This window comes from Hesperophylax consimilis, chromosome 10 (genome assembly GCF_061612785.1).
Source record: "Hesperophylax consimilis isolate HC1 chromosome 10, BYU_Hcon_1.0, whole genome shotgun sequence".
In the NCBI taxonomy this organism is placed as follows: Eukaryota; Metazoa; Arthropoda; class Insecta; order Trichoptera; family Limnephilidae; genus Hesperophylax; species Hesperophylax consimilis.
The window spans coordinates 38,292,010-38,314,563 of record NC_142845.1 but is presented as its reverse complement, the minus strand read 5'-3'; the positions used below and the strand labels follow the sequence as shown (position 1 = coordinate 38,314,563).

General features: G+C 35.1%; 1 protein-coding gene across 3 annotated transcripts in view; it reads right to left on the bottom strand.

Annotated features, from left to right (window-relative positions):
* The window catches only part of LOC149420727 (rho guanine nucleotide exchange factor 10-like protein), a 430,013-nt gene that overhangs the window by 166,197 nt on the left and 241,262 nt on the right, over positions 1-22,554 (bottom strand). Inside the window, exon 2 of one of the 3 annotated variants that reach the window (XM_089636921.1) lies at positions 13,691-13,908. The exons of the other annotated variants lie outside the window; for them this stretch is intronic. Coding sequence (XP_089493047.1) covers positions 13,691-13,730 — 40 coding nt within the window. The 5' untranslated portion in view covers positions 13,731-13,908. The remainder of the gene's footprint in view (positions 1-13,690; positions 13,909-22,554) is intronic. 3 annotated transcript variants of the gene reach the window in all.

Here is a 22,554-nt window from a genome sequence, read left to right as displayed (position 1 = left end):
TTTGATGCTAATAATCATAATAATGTTAGAGCACGTAGCCTGTGACCACACAGCATTAACAATAGTAATCATTGATTAAGTTTATTCAATTATGTCTATTAAACAATGTAACGCCATCTTGCGCCTGTAAACGAAACACAATATCACACAACGAGCAGTCTCTTCTGCCTAATCATTTCTTAAAAAATGTTCACATATTGAACCTGTCAGATTCATATTGCCTGAGGTGAAGGGTGATTGGTTGAACAAACCGACCAGAACGCAACGGGAACACGTGCCGGCTGCATCATACAACGCAGTGTGACGTCACAGAGTAGTTCCTGTACAAGACGCAACGTGACCAGCTCCATTCTATCATTTTAAAATGTCCATTCTGACAGCAGCAGACATTTCATATCATATTGAATGCACATAATAATGCTCGCTGCAGATCCTGTCACGCGGCACACCTTTACTTCTGGATCCAATAAAACAGAACACAATGCACTTGGGAATATTATAAACCGTTATTTACTAGATTAGATATCACACTACTCTGGGACTCTCGAATGGGATGGGAATTTCGTCAATCCATTTCCACAGAAACAATATGTTGTAAACGTTTTTGATTATATTGACAGCTGACCTTTGAAGAAGGGTGGGTGCCGTGGGTGGGTTATTGTTTTTCTCGGGTGAATAGTTGCATACCTTTTACAGCGTACGTGGGAGGAAAGGGTAGCTGGTACCAAACTAAAAATATTATTATGGAAAGAATAAAGAAGCATAACATTTTACGTGAAATGTTGTGCGAAACTTAATGAATTTAAGAAACATATTTCATAAATAGATGATAGAATTGGAAACCGTATTATTTCATATTTACATTCACATATATCTATATCTACATTCACATATATCTATATTAAAATTATTTATATATATATATTTTTTTTTTTATATGTTTGTTATTTTTCTTATTATACTTCTCTCCTATTAATTGATTTTAATTCGATTAAATTAATGTTATTATTTGTATACATATTAAGAATTTACACTCTATGGGATGTGTGGGATAGAACTATCCTCCCCATATTTATAAATAGAGAAATTATTATTATTTAAGATGACTTCTAGCTAGTTACATGCCCGTCAGGTGAAATTAAAAAGGAAGTAATCAAAATCATAATCGTTATTGTATTTCGTTGATATTTCATTGCATACGGGTGTCTTACTTTTGTATCGCACCATCAAATGTTTAAACCCTCAATCTTGTTTTCACGTGAAAAGCTGACTTTAATCCGACGACATGTCACTGGTGCGTGACATGTGGTGTGCAGTGTGTGCACGGATAGGATAGGTAGACGGATTTGGATAAGGGCAGTCAACGGGGCGTACTTTATGTGGATCTATTCGCCCGTTCAGGTAGATACGAATACTCGCTCGTGTGGGGTCACGTTAACACTCCCTTCGATACGGTAAATAATAAATCCACGTTTATTTATTTCATAATTAATGTCATTTTGGACCTTTTATTCAGTGAAAAGAATATTTATTTATTTAATTTTAAATACATAAACGGCTATACTGCCTTTTATAAATAAACATATTATAGAGTACAAAAGTAATAAAAATAATATCATTACATAATAGTGGTTTTAAACTTAAAAATAACATACAATTATTTTGTGTATCACAACCAAAAATAACAAAAAAAGAACAATGAGAAATATCATCATTTCATTTATGAATGTACGTAATACATTTATTTTATTTTGTTGTTTCTTTTTTTCGAGTTAGAATTGTGTAAATAGGGTTTCAATTTTATTGCACTACGAAACGACCTCCAGTTGATTTTTCAATAGAAAAGAAGGCAAGAAAGCAAAAATAATCCAATAACGATTTAATTTTGTATTCTCGCGACCAAATGTATTAAGCTGTTTGAGTTTGGGGTACATACTAAATACTAAGTCGGGTCGCGCTTCCGTTTTCTTCCTCCGCCAACCGAGGCTGTCCGTAGTATTGGCACAATGCACAATGAGGAGGCAATATACACATGTCGTAATTAATTATTATTCATCGTTTATAAAATTACAACGTGGTCCTATTTGCTCCAATTCCAAATTCACAATATCAAGTTCAGTAAAGGTTGACCGACCTTTGGTACTAGCGTGTAGCGTGTAGCATGTAGCGAGTATCGAGAAGCCGTATTGCTTCACATGGAGGTTGGCTGCAGTACTTTTAGCTTAGCAGATATATCTGGATACAGTGGATATAGTAGCAGTCGATGACGGGGACGATAATAGTGGTGTTAATATCAATGACCGCTTTCGACCAACACAACACTACAGGTGATTTGCTTAGCAGGCATTGTTATACACGGATATATATACACGGATATATATATAGTCGCCTTCTGCCTCCTGCCCTTGCGTTACAGCAGTTATGCTAATGTCAATTGAGTACAACAGGTTGAGGAAATTCTTGTATCGAGCATCATAATATATACATTTGACGTACACAAGTGTTCAGAGTGAGAAGATGATGGGACAGTGGTAATTCAACAAACCCTATTTAACTTTTCATGACTTTATATTACTTTTCAAGAGTTCGTTGAATTGTGTTGAATCGCCACTGTCTTGAGTTGCCCGGTTACGAGTATCAATTTCATTTTTAAATTATTTTGTTACTATTACTGTTCTGAATTTCTATATAATCAATAGCAAACTTTTATTTCTTCATTACTGTTGCACTAAACTATTTTGTATTTCAAATGTTTGTAAAAGCCCATATGGCCGTAGAATATATAAATAAATATATATATTTTTGGCTGTATTGTACTGCCATGAAGCTATGGTTTTGGCGATACCCGGTTGGCATGAAGTATAAAAATAAACGTGGTTTTTACTGTTATTATTTTATTATAAATTATAATGTCACATCACCAAGTATCTGCTTCATATGAAAACAAAATTCAACAGTACTCAGTTGAGAAATCTATTCTCGTATTTGAGATAGGTAGCTGTATAAGAAGTGCCATACAGTTATAATTACATTAATATAACTCTTTTTCAGTCCCGACAGATTTCTCGCTTTAATAAAATTCGTGTAGTTAGGTACAATACCAAACATCTAGCACAGAATATCGTTGTGACAGTGACAAAGTAACTTTTTTCGCTCTCTTCTCTATCTTTAAGAGCCCAAATATACATTCGCATTACATGATTACAAATTATAATTATAAATTACGCAACTCATACAATTCGTCCATCTGAATGAACATTCAGTGATATTCTTGAGATAAAATCTAAGAGATGCATTCATGGTGCTAAAAGGCTCGATTGCAAAATCAGGATATGCTAATTTGCTACTGATGTGAAATTGACCAATAGCGTGTCACATGATCAATCAAAATCTTAATCATTGATGGAATAAATATTAGCACAGGCAACAGGCGAGATCAAACCATTCAATTGGTCTGAAGGTTAAGCAAAGTGCGCGCTGGTCGTCCGATATTTAGTCCCGGGAAACGTTAAACGTAACGCGATATTCTAAAAAAGATTCTTGCGATGTTGACCGTGTTTATCCATACCAAACAATTTATTTCTATATACGAGTAGGTACCTCCATGGCATCAACAGCAAATATAAACTAAATATAGATGTATTTAACAGTGCTTACATACTACAACAGCTAGAATTATAATTGGTAAAGAGCAATAATTTAGAAAACAATACCAGAATTTGGTCGCCATACTTATAAGCGAGTTCAACACAAATTTTAAAGGTTCATAATTTTCAAACTATCCAAACCCATTGAACAAATGAATTATGTTAATTTAAGTACTTTATTTGTTTTAACTGACTTTTCTTGCAGAAGAACCATGAGCGACTTAGCACTTTTACACAAATTGGCATCGAAGATAATAACGTTCCGTGTACCAACTTGTAACGCGGGTCTTCCAGAGTTGTTCTTTGTTAATTAACCGAAAACAAACAATTCCGTTCATTCCCCAGTCCAAAAGATGCTTAGAAATAAATTCAATTTCTTTGATGTTTTCATTAATTCCGTATTCAAATATAAATTTGTAAAATACAAGTTTCACTAATAATAATCTGTGCCTCATCTTTTATATTGATGTGAATGAGGCATGTAGTGTGTGCCAGGATCGACTTGGTTGGCGGTCCGTCCTCTCTGCCTATCCCTTCAGTGATACGGCGTGATGGTTAGTTAGTTAGCGCTACAAATCTTACAAATATTATTATTATTACAATTTGAGGTTTTACTCATTGAGTTATTCCAAAAATAAAATATTTAGCCGAGACTTGCAAAAAAGTAAATAGATGTCGCATATAAAAAAATTGATAAATTTATCCAAGACACTATCTATATTGCATTTAATTTGGGAAGAATATTGCGATCATACACAAAGGTAGCAGCCAATGCGTTAATAAAATGAAGATAATGTTGGTAGTTCTTAGTCGAATGATACAGTTAAATATGACCGAAGGAAACAGCGTCGAATTAGCTCATTCGTCGGATTAGGTAGAGCAGAGCCCCGGCAAGGCTAAGGTCCTGGGTTCATTTCCTAGGTGCGACCGTATATTTTTCTGTTTCAAATATTGTCTTCAATGATTAAATAAATAAATAATCGTGTGCATTTTTGTGGAGAGTGGGGGGAACGTGTAAATTACTGCAAATGTTTATTCATTTTGTTATCTGTTGAACAAATGAACAGGGGAAGGGGAACCTGTACCGAAGTGTTCATGTGTTTATGTTAAAACTATGCTAGTGTTTTTGTTATACACAACTACACAAGAAAAGGCTTATGTGATATCAGGCGTGTTTTCTGTCTATTCAACGACAAACATCTCTCGATCTTCTCCATTTTAGACAGGACTAGAAGGTTATAGATTATGCATTCGGATACATGGATCAGGACAAATAGTTATTTCCAATGTTGCATTACCACCGGATTGTGGATTTATATTTATGCCGTAGCTTAGAACACACCGTGTCCTTCGCAGCGATATTTTCATAGTTCAATAATACATAAAACACGATTCTGCTATCTACATAAATAATGTGGACCGCTCTGCAAATAATACGCCAGATCAATATTATTTTATGTGTTTTAAACAAATGTTGTTTATATTGGCAGCTGACATTTAAAAACGAGTGGACAATGTAGACATTAAATTAATTTACGGGCACAGGTAAATAATTTAGATAAAATCTATTTATGTCTTCCTATAACAAGAATACATAAAACACGCAAAAATTCCGTGAATTATACTTTTAATCAAATGGGAAAATGTGTTTTAAAACAAAAGAGGGAAAAATGAATTAAATTATATCGATTTTGGTTTTAATGAATGTTAGATTATTGTCTGTGGCGGCGTAGTTAGTTTTTTGGACAAATCTACAGTTTTATTCAGAGATTGAAGAAATTTTACATACTTGACCTTCAAAACAGGAGGAAGGTGACTGTCTACAAAAGATTTCAACCCCCCCCCCCCTTTTCCCACCCCTTAAAGAAGACTTTTATATTTCGTGATTAAAATCTGCGCACTTGAAGTTTAAGATACGAGGAAAATTTTGTCTGATCTTTAAAAACTTCCTGGGCAACGCCGGGGAATTCCTCCAGTTAATTATAAAACAGGGTTGGCAAAAATATTACACGGTGTTTAAATAAATGGTTGCTGGATTTTTGGTATCAATTTTGAATAGTAATGCTATTTTGTTCTGCTGAAATTGAATGGCACCATTTATTTTCAGCAGAAGCAGTATGATTGTGGTGGGTAAACGTTTGCCAGCAAATGGCTTGATATTGATCGTGCCGGAGCACAGTTACACAATGAGCGAACACACTGCAAACATATTATTCAGCGGATTTCGGATATCGACACAAGTGTGTATTGTGTGTTATTTCATTCGGCAGTCGCGAGGTGAGACGCCGCTTGTCAAACTCAACATACTGCTAACCATACCATGCTGGTCTCTCAGTTACAACAGTGTCGCTAGGCAGAACCGACTATTATTACGTAACGACCACTCTACTCGTAATGCTTTCAGATAAATACAAATTACATGTGATAAGTTAGATAGCTCTGAATCAGAATTTATCAAACTTACTGGGATCACCGCCCCCTTTTCAAAGATAGTATCCTCCACAAACCCCCACCGGGAAAACTCTCTCGCTTTTTTGACAATCTATTTGTAAAAAATAATTGTAAAATGCAGTTTTTGCCGTCTTGAAAATCGATAAAAAATTGCAATTTTGACGTTTTTACTGTAACAATTAAAACATGTCAAAACGTAAATGAATGGATTAAATGTTTGGTTCTTGCCACAGCAACATCATAATGTATATGACTGTTTCACAGTATGTACGCTTGTAAACTTTAGATTTAGCGGAGGGGAATTTTTTTAGCCGATCAGTCTTTTCAGCGCCTTCTTATTTCCCTTGCCACCCCTTTAGTTTCCTTCCATGTCTCCTGTTGCCCAGAAGGCCCTTATATCTCACTACTTTTTGCTACCAAAATCGGCCATTTTCAAAATCACTTCTCTACGTGATGCAATATTAGGAATGGAAGGAAGTACACAGTGTCTGGGGCAAAATAAGGCCGATAAAAAGTTCGAAGTAACAAAATCAAATATAAATCTGCGTTACAGGAAGTTACACAAAAGGGCCAACAAGAATCATAGTTCAGGCAACACTGAAGAAAACACCAAATTCATTCAAATCGGAATTTAAATCTATTGGCGTCTTGCTCAATCTGAAGAACGAACGGTATTTACTCGAGGGATATTTGATTACCGACTAGCAAATATGGGTCAAAGCGCCCAGCTTAATCATGAACGGCCATTAAATTCTAATTCTGTTTGCATTATTTCTTAAAGGTTTCTAATGGAATTCAGAAAATGGCCCCAATCGAGTATATTTAGAGGTCAAGAGGTTAACACACATTCGGGCGTGCTGCATGGATCCATCTAAAGGCCTGCATCAAGTATCAAATACCACTGGCTTACTTCCATCTGCCATCTAATACCATCTACAAGCATACCCTGCACCTCCGATGGTGGCATTTAGTTCTTAATTGAAAACATCTCCCATTACAAGGTAAGTGACGCTAATACCCACTGCGGCCGAGTTTCTAGTGTGCCCATCTTGCAATTAGCGGGGTTCATGCAGTATGCACTTGCACTCCTCCATTTCCTGCGCTGTTTACTTTCTGCTGTAGAAACATTAAATTATATTCGAGTAATGAGATATGCGAAATGCCCAATGGTAAATACATTTTAACTTAAAACAAAACCAATTTACATATTGACGAACCATATTTTATGAAGTTGAAACAATGAGTGTATTGTGCAACATAAATCACAAAATACAAACAAACAACATGTAGCATCTACTACTGTTTGAAAAATCAGAAAAAGATAATTTTACGTTCACCAAAAGATAATTTATTACTCATAAAAAAACATTTCGTGGAAACATTTCCATAAGATACTGAAAAAATAAACACGGCCAATAAGGTGGGGAAAGGGATTGGTGGATTAAAATAACTTTGATTTGGGCGTATGATAAGACACATGACCTAGCGTTAGGACATTACTTGCTTGTGTAGAGCACTAACATTACAGCTTGAAGACGGCCTAGTCGTAGCGTAATGGTCTACGCGCTGTACCCGGGGTCATGATTAAACTTATTAAACGGTTTTATACAAGAAATTAGCAACATTTTTATACAAGAAATTGACCATTCAAGTACCATTGCGTTGAAGGTAATGAATATAATTGACATTTAGCTTTTCCAGTGGATGAAAGAATAGAATTGGGATCACCTTTAGATATTACAAAGAAATGAGCAATTCTGCAAGTTGCTAATTGTGGCGGGTGGAGATATAGAAATAGATGACCTGGCAGTCACTCATCTTTACAACATTATGAACTGAGTAAACAGCAGCAAGATGTGCTACGGTCTAATAACCGCTAAACTAGGACGTGCATAATGCTTATTGAGGAAGTGAGCGCTAAATACAAGAAAACTAAATCTGTTCTCTAATCCTTGGTCCACCCGGATTGGCTTCATGGCAAAGGAGGAATTCAGGAAACAGAGGTCACGAGTTCGAAACCCGGCGAAGCAAACTAAATTTGATTCAATTTATGTAGGTTTAAAAATATATAGGAGGTATATCAGGGAGATATTACCGGAACTGCATAATATTTCAAAAAAGAGAATCTATATATAGATGATTGGTGTCCGTAATTAAGAGTCTTTGTAAATTACCGTTTTATGGTACTTCAATGGTGTTTGCAAATGACACTGTTTTGGTGTTTGCTGGAGATACATGGGATGAAACTTGCGCTAAATGCGAGACAGGGTTAAAGGCAGTCAATAATATTACTGTATTAACAAAAAAAAATAATCTTCAAGACTCTAAGAAATATATTGGACAAAGTTACACTAAAATTACAAAGTATGTATTACTATTTAGTTTTAATTATTTCATTTACTTATGTTTATTTATTTATTATAATTTACTTATTTATTTCTCAACTCTTAGAACTTACAATCCCTCTTTACATTATCAGCATGAACACCTATGGTTGTGGCTGATCAGCGATCACAGGTACTTTGTAATACTTATTTAGTTTACAGCAGAATGTTATTGTTACCAACTATAAACGTACTGCCCAGCTGTAATTTTAGTTTGAATAACTGTATTTAGAGTATATTTTTTAAATTATTTTGTTTTGTAATAGGTATATTATATTAAGATTACTTTGTTTCTATGATGCTGCAGTCTACAAAAGTATTTGCTCTGGGCAGTCAGGATAAAAAGTCAGGATTCTTCTCGGATGAGGAAGCAAGAAAGTGGAAGTTGTTAAGTGTCGGTGACATTACACGATACTGCAGATAGTGAGTGCAGAGGGAAGTGGCGGATAGGTCAGCCGCCCGGGGCGACGATTTCCGATGTCTTGCGCGAACGCCTCCTACCATAGAAATTACCGATTCCAGGCTTTTGCAATTACAATCCATTCCGTCCGTAGTCGCAAGCACTTTACAGGTAGATACACTACATTCTCGTGATCTTGACAAAACCCGGCCTTGAATTAAGTGTTTGCACCGAGCCGTTATTCTGTTGGTTCAGTGAATTCATCACATGGCCATACATGGTAGTAGGTATATTTGATTATATTGAGAAAAAATCACATAAATAATATTATGAGCACAATAGATAATAATAAATTATCATCGTGATGACACAAAGATGCAGGAAGTAGAGTTTATAAAAGTTGACATTATGTCTATAGAATTGAAATTATTTGATAAATCTGCTTCGATCAATATATTTTTTCTATTTTTATGTGATAGTCGTGTGACTAAATATATTAATTAATACATTCACGGATCCTCTCACTACGATAAGATGACATTTCTGTATTGACTCCACACCAGATGCCCTGAGATGCCGCGAGGAGGGTCTTTCCAAAGACATGAAGTTTCTCACAGAAAGCTGCGGAGGAAACGCAAAAGCCGGCTAATCATTCCACAGCCGGGCGGTTCAAAGTAACAAACAGCCACAAAACGAACACAACATTCCCACCTCAGGTATTTATTCTTAATAATCAGCATGTTAAAACAAGTTAATCTAAAAATGCACCTCACATTATCAACGTATTTCAGGTATCTAGGTGCTCCAGACCAGAGACGATTGCCAACACAACATTCATTTGAACTTTTCTGCGAATTTAATCCATTTTGCAAACTAGCCATTGTTGTGTTGTTTCGCGTTGTGTTGTTGGGATCCCGCCACGTCCGCGGTAGATGAGGGCACGGATAATCGAGAGCCTCCAGAGTTGGAGTTCGGAACGAGGAAGGACCGCATCGCTCGGGGCGGAAATTCCACTCAATGCCAGAGATCGTGTGCCAGCAATTATGTCGGATAATAAATCCTAAGATTCGCTTACATACAGATGGAACTGAAAGATTTCTAATGACGTTTATTTAATCAGACGAGTTATTTTACCTACAAACCGATCCTAAAAAGGCAAGAACAAAAGACTACCGATTTGTCAATATGTTTAACCCAAATGGAACAAGAAAGTGGTCAGGCAGACCGAGTTTCCTCCATTCAGGCATTTAAAAGGTAACGATTCGATTTTCATCGCTATCTAATATTTTGCAGGTGTTTAGATTAGGATTAATGACTAAAAATTCGTCACATGAAAACACAAAGTCACGCAGTATCTCTATTTAATAAAATTTCCATTCTGAATAAAACGAATTCAACCATCGCATGTTTTACGCAAGCGTCGCATGTTTGCGCGAAAGTAAAATAATAAATAAACAGAAAGTGCATCAAAAGCAAAAAATACTGAATGTGTAAACAAAAAACATTTAGAGGCGCAAGTTGCGCAACAAATAAGGTCATTTTACACATGCTGACCTCTTTCTAAGGCGAAACAGAGAAATTACGATTGCGTGCACACGGCCATTTTGCAACTTAACGATTTAACACCAACTAAGGAAATAATACGTACGAAGCGTTTGCAATAAACCTACATCTAAATATGTCAACAAAGTTGGATTTAATACATTTTTTAGACATAAAATTCAGGAGCAACACTAACAAGAACTTTTTTTCAATTTTTACGGGACCTTTACGAATTTATGAAATACCTATATTACTATAGGTAATATATACACATTTATGCAAGGATACAAACACAAAACAAATGACTAACAATGGCGTAAGTTTTAAATTAAGAACACTGAATCAACCGAACCAATCGAACCAACCAAGCCCCCTACCTGCCTACCTGCCTACCTGGCCAAAACATAAACAAAAAACAACAACAAACAAAACATAGTAATAATTGTCTGTGTGAATCTAAGCTTCAACACAACAAGTAAAGATGCACAGAGCTGATTGACAATTGTTTTGTTTTATTGTGTTGTGGTTTCTGTTCTCCGTAACGATCTTTTGTTAGGGTTTTTTGTTGGTTTAGTTAGAGGCAAGGTACAGATAGTTGCAGCACGAGAAGTACAACCAGGTTAATTGAAGATTACTTTATGATCAAGCTAAAGTAATGTTATAAAACAAGATTTTCAAAATGAAGGTTGCAGACAATATGTTAATGTGAGCTTCGACGTAATTTTCAGTTACTAATGGGTAGTTCACAAACAGCCAGTAACCAAGGACAGTAATAAGTAGTAACTAAATACTGTCGTGAGAAAAGGGATTCGGGCCCTCCACATGTCGTGCAATTAAGTAACGGATTTTTTTTATTTATAGTAAAACTTAATTGCCTGCGTGTCCAAACAAACACCTAAGGATGCGGTGGTAAAATAAAAATAGAAAAGATTATATTTAACGGTAACCTACTACTTGCCACATACTTTTTTAAAATTTTTTTATTGTACGACTAGTAAAGACATTGTACGTACAAACATTGTACATACAAAATATGATAGTGAATGAATATACGTATAGTAAAATGTATTTTATAGTCCTCCTCACTAGGGTGAACTGTGCTGAGGCGGAGTGAAGTTCATCTCAGTTTTATTCGTTTTTAATGTTTTTTTTCATAGTTTAAAAAAAAAAAAATAATAATAAATATTTACACGATGATGCAGTACATTTTCTTTTGACTACCACACTAGGCTAATGCCCGTGTTATGGTAGTCATTAATCTCTTTCATCCTATAATTCCATATTCAATACGAGAATGAATGACATAAAGGGTAATAAGTTTTCAAGTCCTTTTTATTTACCACATTTCTTAGATTTAGTTTTTCCGTGATACCTTTGATATGTAGGGCCTATCTAAGATTTTCATCAATTACTACCCCGAGATATTTTATACTTTGTGATTTTTCCATAATTGGGCATTGACATTGAATATTTTTTTTGTGGCATTCGTGTAATTTTAGTTCAAGTGATTTGACTGGTTGGCCCCTTGAGTTCATTATTATTTAGTTTTGCTTATATTAAGGGTAAGCGAGTTAATTTTCAGCTAATTTTGTAAAGAGCTAAGCCCATGTTCAGCTACATAAAATGTTTCCGTCCGGTTTTATTCTTGAAATAATATAACGTTATCATCAGCAAAACTGATTGTTTCCTATAATTTTAAGGTTAATGATATAATTTATTTGAATAATAAATAGAATCGGTCTCAGTACGCTTCCTTGGGGGGCACCATAGTTAAATATACTGTCCACACACGGATAGTGACTTCAAATTAAGTATTAAGGACATAATATCCGTAAGGTTACGCGCATCAAACGTATTAGAAAAATATCTGGAATGCAAGATACCTTTATACGAACGTTGCCAAACGGTGGATTTTATCATATTATTTAATTTTTTGCTTTGGGCCTTTTTTTGTTACATATTTTTAATAAACCTCCCCTGAAGGTGTGGGCGTGAAACACGGTGAATACTATTAATTAAAGACACTTGATATTTTGTGTACAAGTCAGAATCTGAAGTAGAAGTCAAACAAATAGACTTTAGAGAATAATCTAATTTGCGAGACACACATAGAAACAACAGCATTCAATATTACAGCAAAGAGAGCGATCCGCCAGCTTACAGCTTACTTATAACAACTAATACATAACTTATAATATTCCACATTCGATTAAGTGTCAGTACTAAAAACAATTGTGAAAGAACATGATCATTGATGTGGGCGGCGGCGGTCATTTGCAGTCTGCGAAGGCTTGTTTCGTATTATCATTTGATGTCGCATAATATAATAATTGGATAGTGTGTAGTGTCTGTGTAGCCAATGTACCACGGATCGTGATATAATGAACACATTCACGTGTTGATGGAATCAATCAATTATCAAAGGGAAGTGGGCGAGGAGTTAAGAGATATGAATAGATGTCGAGGGTGGCCGAACATGGCTACTAACTTATTTAAATTAGAGATAACTAAGTAATTGTCCCATAACAGTCAACATTAGCTAAATATATATGTATACACGGTGTCCGGAAACTTAAGGTACAAGCGGGAAACTGGCGAATCTACAATCTACATCACAAAAAGCACCAAAAAACCTGATAATTAAACCTAGATCTGAGCATTTTGTTTTGTTTAAAAGCTTTTCCCCTTTTCTACAACAAAAGGTTAAAAATAACTTTTGCAACTGGCTTTACGCTTCGACGCATTTTAAAAAACAATGAGAGAATATATGATGCGAATGGTAGCAGAAGTCGGGGACGCCCGAGGAAGACATGGCACGATCAAGTGAATCGGATACTCGAGTCGGGCCATGTCAAGAGTAAGAATAATAGAAGAGTATGATGTATGCGACGATGTATGAATGTGAATGAGGCAAGAAATGTGTGCCAAGGCCGAGTTGTTTGGTGGTCCTTCCTTTCTCCGTACCCCTGCGAGGAAACGGCGTGATGGTTAGTTAGTTAGTTATGAAAAGCTGACAGTAATCGTAGCGAAGATTTGTTTTCAATTTCTACTTCGGACTCGACTAACGTGAAAACGAAAGCTCTTGTCAAAATAAGTTACACAACAAAATTCCGCTGCTTTTAACACTAGTTTCCGGACACTATGTATTGGTGAAATTTGGAGGAGTTTGATAGAAATTATCAAATGAAAAACACAGAAACAAGGAAAAAAACGTCGAATAAGGAAAGGAAAAAGGAAGATAAAATAAATAAATAAATATAACTTACCAAAGCGAAGGTTGCTGGCTATTTTGTCAACGAGATACATTTTGACAAAATACGAATTTTCGTCCAACTTATTAATCACGATAAACAGTACGGTATTTTGTACAAAGCGTCATCATTTTAATCCAATAAATAATACGTATTCAACAATAACCAAAGTAAACTAAACTTTCACAATAGTCTAATGATAATGTTAATGTTTGTGGGAATATTCTTGAAACCTGAAAAGGAAAAGAAAAAAATCAATCCAAGGACGGTAAATATAATTTTATTGTATTTTTTCACCATGATTGAGAGATTTGAGAGTTAATTTATTCTAAAATATTTATACTTGCAAATTATTATTGTTAAGGTAATACGATACCCGGGGCAGAATATTGTGTATACTGTGGGTGTGAATCCGACTTTTGGTATCTATCTTCTGTCTATCGATGATCGATACAAACTTAATTTATTCATGATACTAGTATAAATATTACTAAAAATACTGCGTCATCCTCGCTGTCCACCAACTTGCTGCTTGTATACCAATATGGAACCAAATCCATCTTTTTCTATTTTGGTATCAGGATACGAACAAGCACTTGCGATAAGGATTAAATTATTTTTAGAATATTTCCTATAAAAAACACAGATAATATGGCACAATCACGACGACACACGAGCTTTATAATAAAGACGATTTGAAAATTCAGAAATAGTACTGCAGACAGTCAGGGATAACTGGGTCAAAGCATTTTGTATTTAATGACAATTAATATATACTACATAGTAATAATCAATTAATGACACGGAGATCGGAGAAAAAAAAACATCATAACTAAAGTAAATAGGAATTAACAACGAAGATCCCGTCACGTTTTTGTCTACTTAAAGCGGTAATTTATGTAATGACTCGACCCCACAAAATATGACACTGCCGCTGAAGGCCAAACGAAAATGGTATCAGCGTGTATGCAAATGTTGTAACAGAATGCAATCATAATTAAAACTGGTTATCTAAACTAAGCAGACAACATGACGCTTTTGAACTATTAATTATCTGGTAACATTAGCTGAGTGATGGGAGGCATCAGAATCAAACTAAAAAAGTTGATTTAATCAAGGAATGACAAATAATAATTAAAAACTGTTTAATTAAAACCATGAAGCTATGAATGATTCATCGTTCAGACGTAAACTAATGATAATTGGCAGAACTGATGACTTCTTGGATGACAGAGCGCCTTCTGAGAGACAATATTCTTTTAAAAAAAATTTAATGGTTTTTTGGTTGAAACCTCGGACGAAAATGCATCTCTATAGCAGATGGTAGAAATAAAAAGACAGAAATATAACTTGTACATAGCAGCTAATTTTCAATCGGATCGAGAAGAATCAAAAACTTTCAAATTCAATTCTAATTCTTATTCTAAACACTGGTAAGACTAGCCTTGGGAAAAGTCTTTCTAAGCGGCTGGCGTTTTTACTGAATTCTATTTCATGGTGGTACTGAAATACCAGAAGTATCTCCCAGGGTGTAGGGCAGGCATAAAACAATTTGAATATACAATAAGAAAGAAGCGTATATATAATACTTAATTAAATGGGAGATTACGTAGATTCTTTCAGTAATTATGAATGTTTTGAAGTGCAAAGTGGTGGTAAGCATTGATGCATTGGTTCCAATTAATTGGGAGGTAAGTACCCCTCTCCCTCTAACGGCAAAGGCCCGGCAAACAACGGAAACTGCCGAACCCGGTCCCCCTCTCCGCTCCTAGCGCGCTCATAGTTGAACCCGATTCGAGGAGATAATTATATTATACGCAATAGCGCCTTTAATTGTATAACTCTTTAGCGATTCCCTGCTTACATCAGACGGGGTGCTTGGAATAATGATTGATTGGGAGTGTTTAGTTGGTAATTTGTAACTGGCTGCAACGGAAGCGCGTGAGTGAAGTGAAGCCAAGCTCTGCTGGCTGCTGGTGGTGTGGTGTGGTGCGGTGGGGCCATTGGCCAAAATGTCGCCAGTCAATCGGGTTCTGACTTCTCGGTTGTATTATTCTTATGCTGTCGAATCAATGTGGATTACGGAGGCAATTTAATGATCTATGTAGTGTGGAAATACTGTGCCTCTTGACCTCATTTCTAAATATGTTTTATAATAACTGGGCTGGAAAATATAATGGCCAGATTTGCAGGGAATAGCGCAACAGAATGCGTAGGACATGGTTAAGCACTCAATTATATTGAGATAACGAAATCAATTATTTGTATGAAATAAATGTATACAGGGCGTATTATCGTATACCCGAAAGATTTCAACAAGCTCAAGAATTTCTGGTTAAACTATTTCGGGTACGCGCCGATACAACCTGCATACAGTTGATTGGGGTCGCGAGGAGGAGATAGATATGTCTCATCGATGATGACATTGTCGAGGATGGCAAGGTTTATAGAAATACGAGAATTATACTTCAAAAAAATATTGTTTATAACGGTGGAAATTTTTTAAAGGCTGAAGGAAGTATGCATCTGGCAACTGCATATAGCTGAAGCCATTTTAAGCATGTTTTAATTGCAAATGATAGTCTCTAATTAGGGCGAGAGTTGGTTATAGTACGATTTATCTTCCACTTTGCAAATTAAAAACTAACAATTAAGGTACTGATAAACCACAAGTTTATTAGTACGTCCATTGTTAGTTTAAGCACGAACTAATAAACCACGCCAGCCAAATAATATCAGGAAGTATTATCTATCCGATATCTATCGGTATCATCCGATCAATGAACCAAATTGCTACTGCGTTACTTTTGGAAAAGCAAACATAAATACTAATTACAAAAATAAACAAACATTAAACGAGTACGTACAATCTACGAATAATCGCAAATTATTATTAATTTGAAATACCGGTTGTAATGAGAACATCATCATCTCGCAGCGCAAAGGCAGATAACAATATATGTGTTATCAGATGTTGTTGCACTCAACTAAATAAAATATGTAACGTCTTATTTGCATTTCACACAAATGTTTACACCTGTTGTTTTCTCTTACATACATGAACTCAAATACACGGAGATACTGAGAACAAGCGTAAAGTTCAGACAACTAAAGATGTTTCTTTTGGGATATCTGTTCCAGCAAGTGACAAGAGAAGACCAAAAATAATATCATTCATTAATGTTTTATTAATTCTGACTTCAGAGTACCAGATAGAATAAATATGATATATTAACAGTTACTAGACCAAAACCATATAGATATGGAAGGGGCCCAGAGCGGCCATCTTGGACGCTTCCCCAACTTTCATTTATGAATACCGATGGCTCTCTGGAGAGTTGGCAAAAAAATAATAATTGTGCATTAAAAACAACAAAAGTCCCTTTGAAGTCATGCCGCGTTTTGTGTTATTGCGATTCGGAAGCGTTATCAGAAACATTCACAAAGAACCATTAGCGACTGGAACATGGCCAGAACATCCCACTACGTAAAAAGATATTAGATAAACCATAAATACTGCGTAATATGAAATACAATGACCCATATAACATAATAATAAAATAATACATGATAATTACATCAGGCTGTTTAGTAGAACCATGATGCTCACACCGCCATATTAATATTATAATATTTCACCGTACATTTTAAAATATTATAACTGTTGGTTTTCCAAATAAAAGAAAAAAAATAATTAGAGGATTTGTACATCAACAGTACCTACATAAAGCAAGAACGTAAATCTCTGATAAGGAATTACTTTTTATCTATCTACTACCCACAGTACCAACAGTACCCACAGTGGCCAGTCCAATCTCCATATCTACAAACCAGACACCGATAAGAGCGATACTACGCCGCGTCACTACTTCCATCTTCCATCTCATCTAGTCGAGTAACGAAGCACGCAGTAATGTGGAATTAGTAGTGTTTATCAGTGTTGGCCGATGGGTATTCCAATGCGTTGTCATCGATAACATCAATGCGTCAACGCCAATAGATTATTGACGATATTCATTGGGCTGATAATAACGGCGTAAATTTCATAGTAGATACGCCCAAATAAACGATAACTGCTAATAATTTCGTAATCTTTGTCAAATTTATGTAATACGGGCCGTACTCGGAATAAAACGATTAAATTTGAAATGTCGACTTTTGGATATGATGACCAACCGAGTAGAAAACTAAACTACTCCAATAATAACTAATCAGTTATAAAAACGAAAACATCCACCTTTGTAGGTACTAAACCAAAGGTCATATTATGAAGAGAGCAAAAATATTATCTATAGTATGCTATAATAGCATAGACTAGTATAATAGTATAGAATACAGTTTGAAGTTAACGATTATCTACGGTTGTTTTGTTCCCACTCTTACATAAAACAGTTCGGCAATTGAATAGCGGGATCTTTTGTTAATTACCAAAGTCTGTAATAAGCTTGATTAACGACATGTGATGGTCGCTGGTCGCTATAAATGCAATTATGCAATGGACTGAACTATGCACTCACAGAAACGAGAATTATTTCATTGCAAGCAATTAAAACATCGTCAACATTCTTCTACGAAAGCATTATTAGAGTGACTGGCCTTGATCACAGTAAATTACATTTTGTTACCGATTCTGGAAATAAAGTTCACTGATCGGAATTTAAAAACTTAACCATAATACATTTTATAGGTTTTTGACATTAGATCCTACAAGAATGCTGGCAGCAGATATCCGCAGGCAGCAGGAAACAAGTCAACATAACGAATAAGCCAGGCAAAATAAGAGTTTCCGGAAAAATTTAATATTTTTATGTTGATTTGAAACATTTCCGGATTGCCCAACGGGATATTCTGCCCTACATCCATCCGTTTGTCACTCGGGGAACATAATAATATTAATTGGGACAAACCGGCGAGGGTCCATTACAAAAGGAACCAAATCAATATCAATAAATAGAGATTATAAAAACAGGCTAACGCGGACACTAAACGAGTTCAAACGAAATATTTAATTAATTACAAGGTACAAAATAGTAAATGTTATTTCGATCGAAAAGCTGGCATGACAAGATGGACCGAGCCATATAAAGGAACAGCGCTAGGCCTCCCAGCTCGATTTAATTATTAATGACGTTATTGACGATTACTTCTGAAGATTGCTCGATTCAAAATGAGGCCTGAACATTTAAACTAACAAAATCGAATAGCGTTCGGCTTTATATAATATAAGATTTTCACGGTCAATAAAGATTAACTTTTGAGCCATCTGCAAGATGACCACAGTAAAGCTGTTCGAAACGTTGATTCAAGAGGAGAAAAGTTAATACAGCTCAATTTTCCAAAAGTTGTGTTAGTACGTGTTTTGTTAATAAAAAAAATTAGTTACACCTTATAAAATATAATGAAACTACCTTCTAATGAATGTAGCTCGTCAACCCGGCTAAACATAACCAGTTTTTTTTTAAATTTAAATTAACCCACCCGGTTACGTCGACATAGTTAAATGCCTCGTTTTTTCGTTATATAAGGAATACGTTTCGTTGAAAGCCGGTCAATACGATTAGTTCGTACTTTTAACCAAGGAAACGGTCACAAGCAAGCATAGTAACCAATTGACTAAATGAATGTAAATATATATTATAAACGGGAACAACTTCACAAATATAACAAAAACATGACTTCACTATTTACATTTCGCGTTATGGACCCATTTCGGTTATCGGTGATGAAATGATATACTCGTTGAATTAATTTAACAATGAAAACTGACGACATGGTTTAAAATCACTTGTAATTAACTCGGTCAGTGATATTATTATTGATATGACCAATTAAGGAAAAGCACGAGAGAAATATTTGATGTGCCCTTCACGACCAAATGATTCCAAAAAATCTTTAAATTAGTGGTTGGAAAATCTCAAATAAACACTAGCAGAAGGGTTCGACAAGATACACAATCCGACATGGAATGCTGGAAGCATAATAATTAACAGAAATAATTCACGGTCAAACAAAACTTTTTCTAAGACCCCAGGGCGACACGCCTGAGCAACATAAATTGTAATTATTGCAATTAATTATCGTAATAGATTTTCTTTAAGAATAAAAGATTAAAAAAAACACTTTGTTGTTAGGTTGTTAATTTCAAATCACATTCATAATTGTTATCCTGCTTTGGATTTACAAATAACTTGTTGGTATTACCTTAACAATCTTAAAACTACCATTAGATTACCATGCACTTAGGATGGGTATGAACGAAGCTTTTCTTACTATTTGGAATCCAATCCAATCCCAGCCAAGCCAAGCTACATTTGAATGAATCAATCCCACAATAGTGTTGTGGGAATTTAATTGTAAAATAATGTGTGTCATATTTCATATTGTATGATGAAATCAGGGGATCGATAGTTGGATGTTTCCAAGAACTGATTTTAGATTCGGCTTTGGATACAATGCGCATTCATAATTTGTGTGGCGGATGTCGGTGAATATTCAGTTGTCATTCATTCACTACGCCGAACGAAATGCATTAGATTCGTCTTGAACAATAAAATACTGATCGGCATTTATTGATGTAATTATTTAGCTGAGGCAAGAATCTAATTGAAGAATAATGCAATAATGAGACGGGGAAACGTTGGGGGTCAGTCGTCAGTAACAAAACGCGTCCTCAATAACTTTATCGTTGAGATAAGTGAGAACTCCAATCACTAACTGCTGGTGCTAATTTAAACTCCGTATAAAGTATGTTTAGCCCGAGTTAAGTATGGCAAGGTTTAATAATTGGCGCCACATGATTGCAGCCTTTCAAATCACAGTCAGCTATTACCGCGAAACCTATTTCGTTGTCATTATTCGTCAAGTCTCCCACGCACCATATTCTAGATATCATTTAGGGGGGCTCTACGTAAAGAAGTTCTGATTGATATTATTTAAAACGGAAACAATATGGTCTTAAACCTCACGAGGAGCGACAAATACAAGATTAAACTAATGATACATGTTGCCGTAGGTACCTCATGGCGTCGAGGTCTGTTTTACCAGGCTGCAGCCTGTAGGTGATGTTGCCGATTAGACTCGACATCCTATTTACACCCATATTTTCAGAAAGATTAATGAAATAACTACGAAAAAACAGATTTGTAAATATACCAACGTTATTTTTGAGGTAGGGACTGTCGATTAAACAATTCGAAGATCATATCAGATGTTGATAACATTATGAACTGCCTGCCAGATTTTTTATTACAAAAGCATGTCAAACATAACTACACAATGCATTAACAAAGGGATGCCTGACATAACAAAAAAACAACACGTCACAATTATAAAATATGGAAAAAAATATGATGAGAACGAAAAAAGCATCTAACATGTAATGAAAATGGAACATGTGACATTTATAATAAGAGTTACAAAAAATCAAACAATATGTTACTGTGGTACCCATAAGATATTAAAGCCTTACCAATTCAGCCCCGTCTTGTTAACTATAATTTATGAATGACCATGAAAATATACATAAAATTATTGATATTTCCATGTGGGGGGTCCGCCTATTACGGGTACGGTTCTATTATTTCACACTCCAACATCTGGGCAGACCGCACAGACTTAAGGGTCAATTAAAGTCAGACTTTGTGTCCTGTGGAACTTATGGTTTATGAGCCTCGAAATGTGCACATATTTTATAAATATACCTACAGAGTAATTCAATATATAGAAAATAATAATGATAATTAGTTATAATTGTTATAAGAGATGTGGTAGGTAGACAAATAAATTACAAAAAGTAGTGCTATGTTAAGGGCCAGTGAGTTTTAGAAAAATCTCTATTATAAAGTAGAAAACTTACTAAAACCACCATTATTAATTTTATTTAAAAAATAACTTTTGGGTCTGTCTGTGAATAAAGGTAACTCTGGTTCAATGAAATGGAATTTAAATGTCATTTTCAAAATTGGAATTGATTGAAATTCAAGTATTCAGACAAGCGATAAATTACCTACACATAATATGATATTTTCACAGAAAATTATTATAATTGTCTAGTCTATAGTTGAAACTACTAGTAATACCGTTAACATCGTGCAATTTTCTAATATAAATATTATGATCAATTTCGTGTGATTGAAAATAAAATAAAAATATTATTTTTCTTGACCTCTCATCACTGGATCAATATTGAATCATCGCTACTTACGCCTTTCATGGCGGTGATTCAAAACAAATAAATAAAATACGAAAACAAGATAAATCTGACAGAATGATGTCGGCATTCGAGATGTAAACATTGATCTGAACTCAAACAAAAAACACACCATCAAAAATAAGCAGGACCTCCGCAACGCATGATGGAATTATGATGACCACTCCTCATTTTCCTGACAAAAATAAACTTCACTTCGTGTTTAGTGGTCTCCGAATCGCTGCCATCATAATTTATGAAATCGTTTTACTTTAAAAATAAACACCAAGGACCACGATGGAAGAAATTATTACGAGAGCGGTCCTCGGATAGATAAAAAAGGTAAAAATGTCTGAAAGGCATTAGGTTCGTACGGGTGGTCCGCAGTCATCAGTACTACACTACCAGGTCTGTAGGAGGTTGTACTTTGTACCCCAAAAGAGATCCTGCCAGAGATTAGGGCATACTAGCTCGGGAGGGTTAAACACGTTATAGTTACTTAACAAATAATGGAAGATTTATCGACAGAATTGGATCGAATGGGTAATAGAGCAATTTAAACATGTTCTCCAAACTTTTGAATGCAACATTTAGAAACACGTTTATCAATTTTTTTCAAAACATGTTTGACGACCCCCGTGATAGAACAGGTAGAGCAGTAAGCTCCTTGTCTCTTAACCTAAGGATTGGT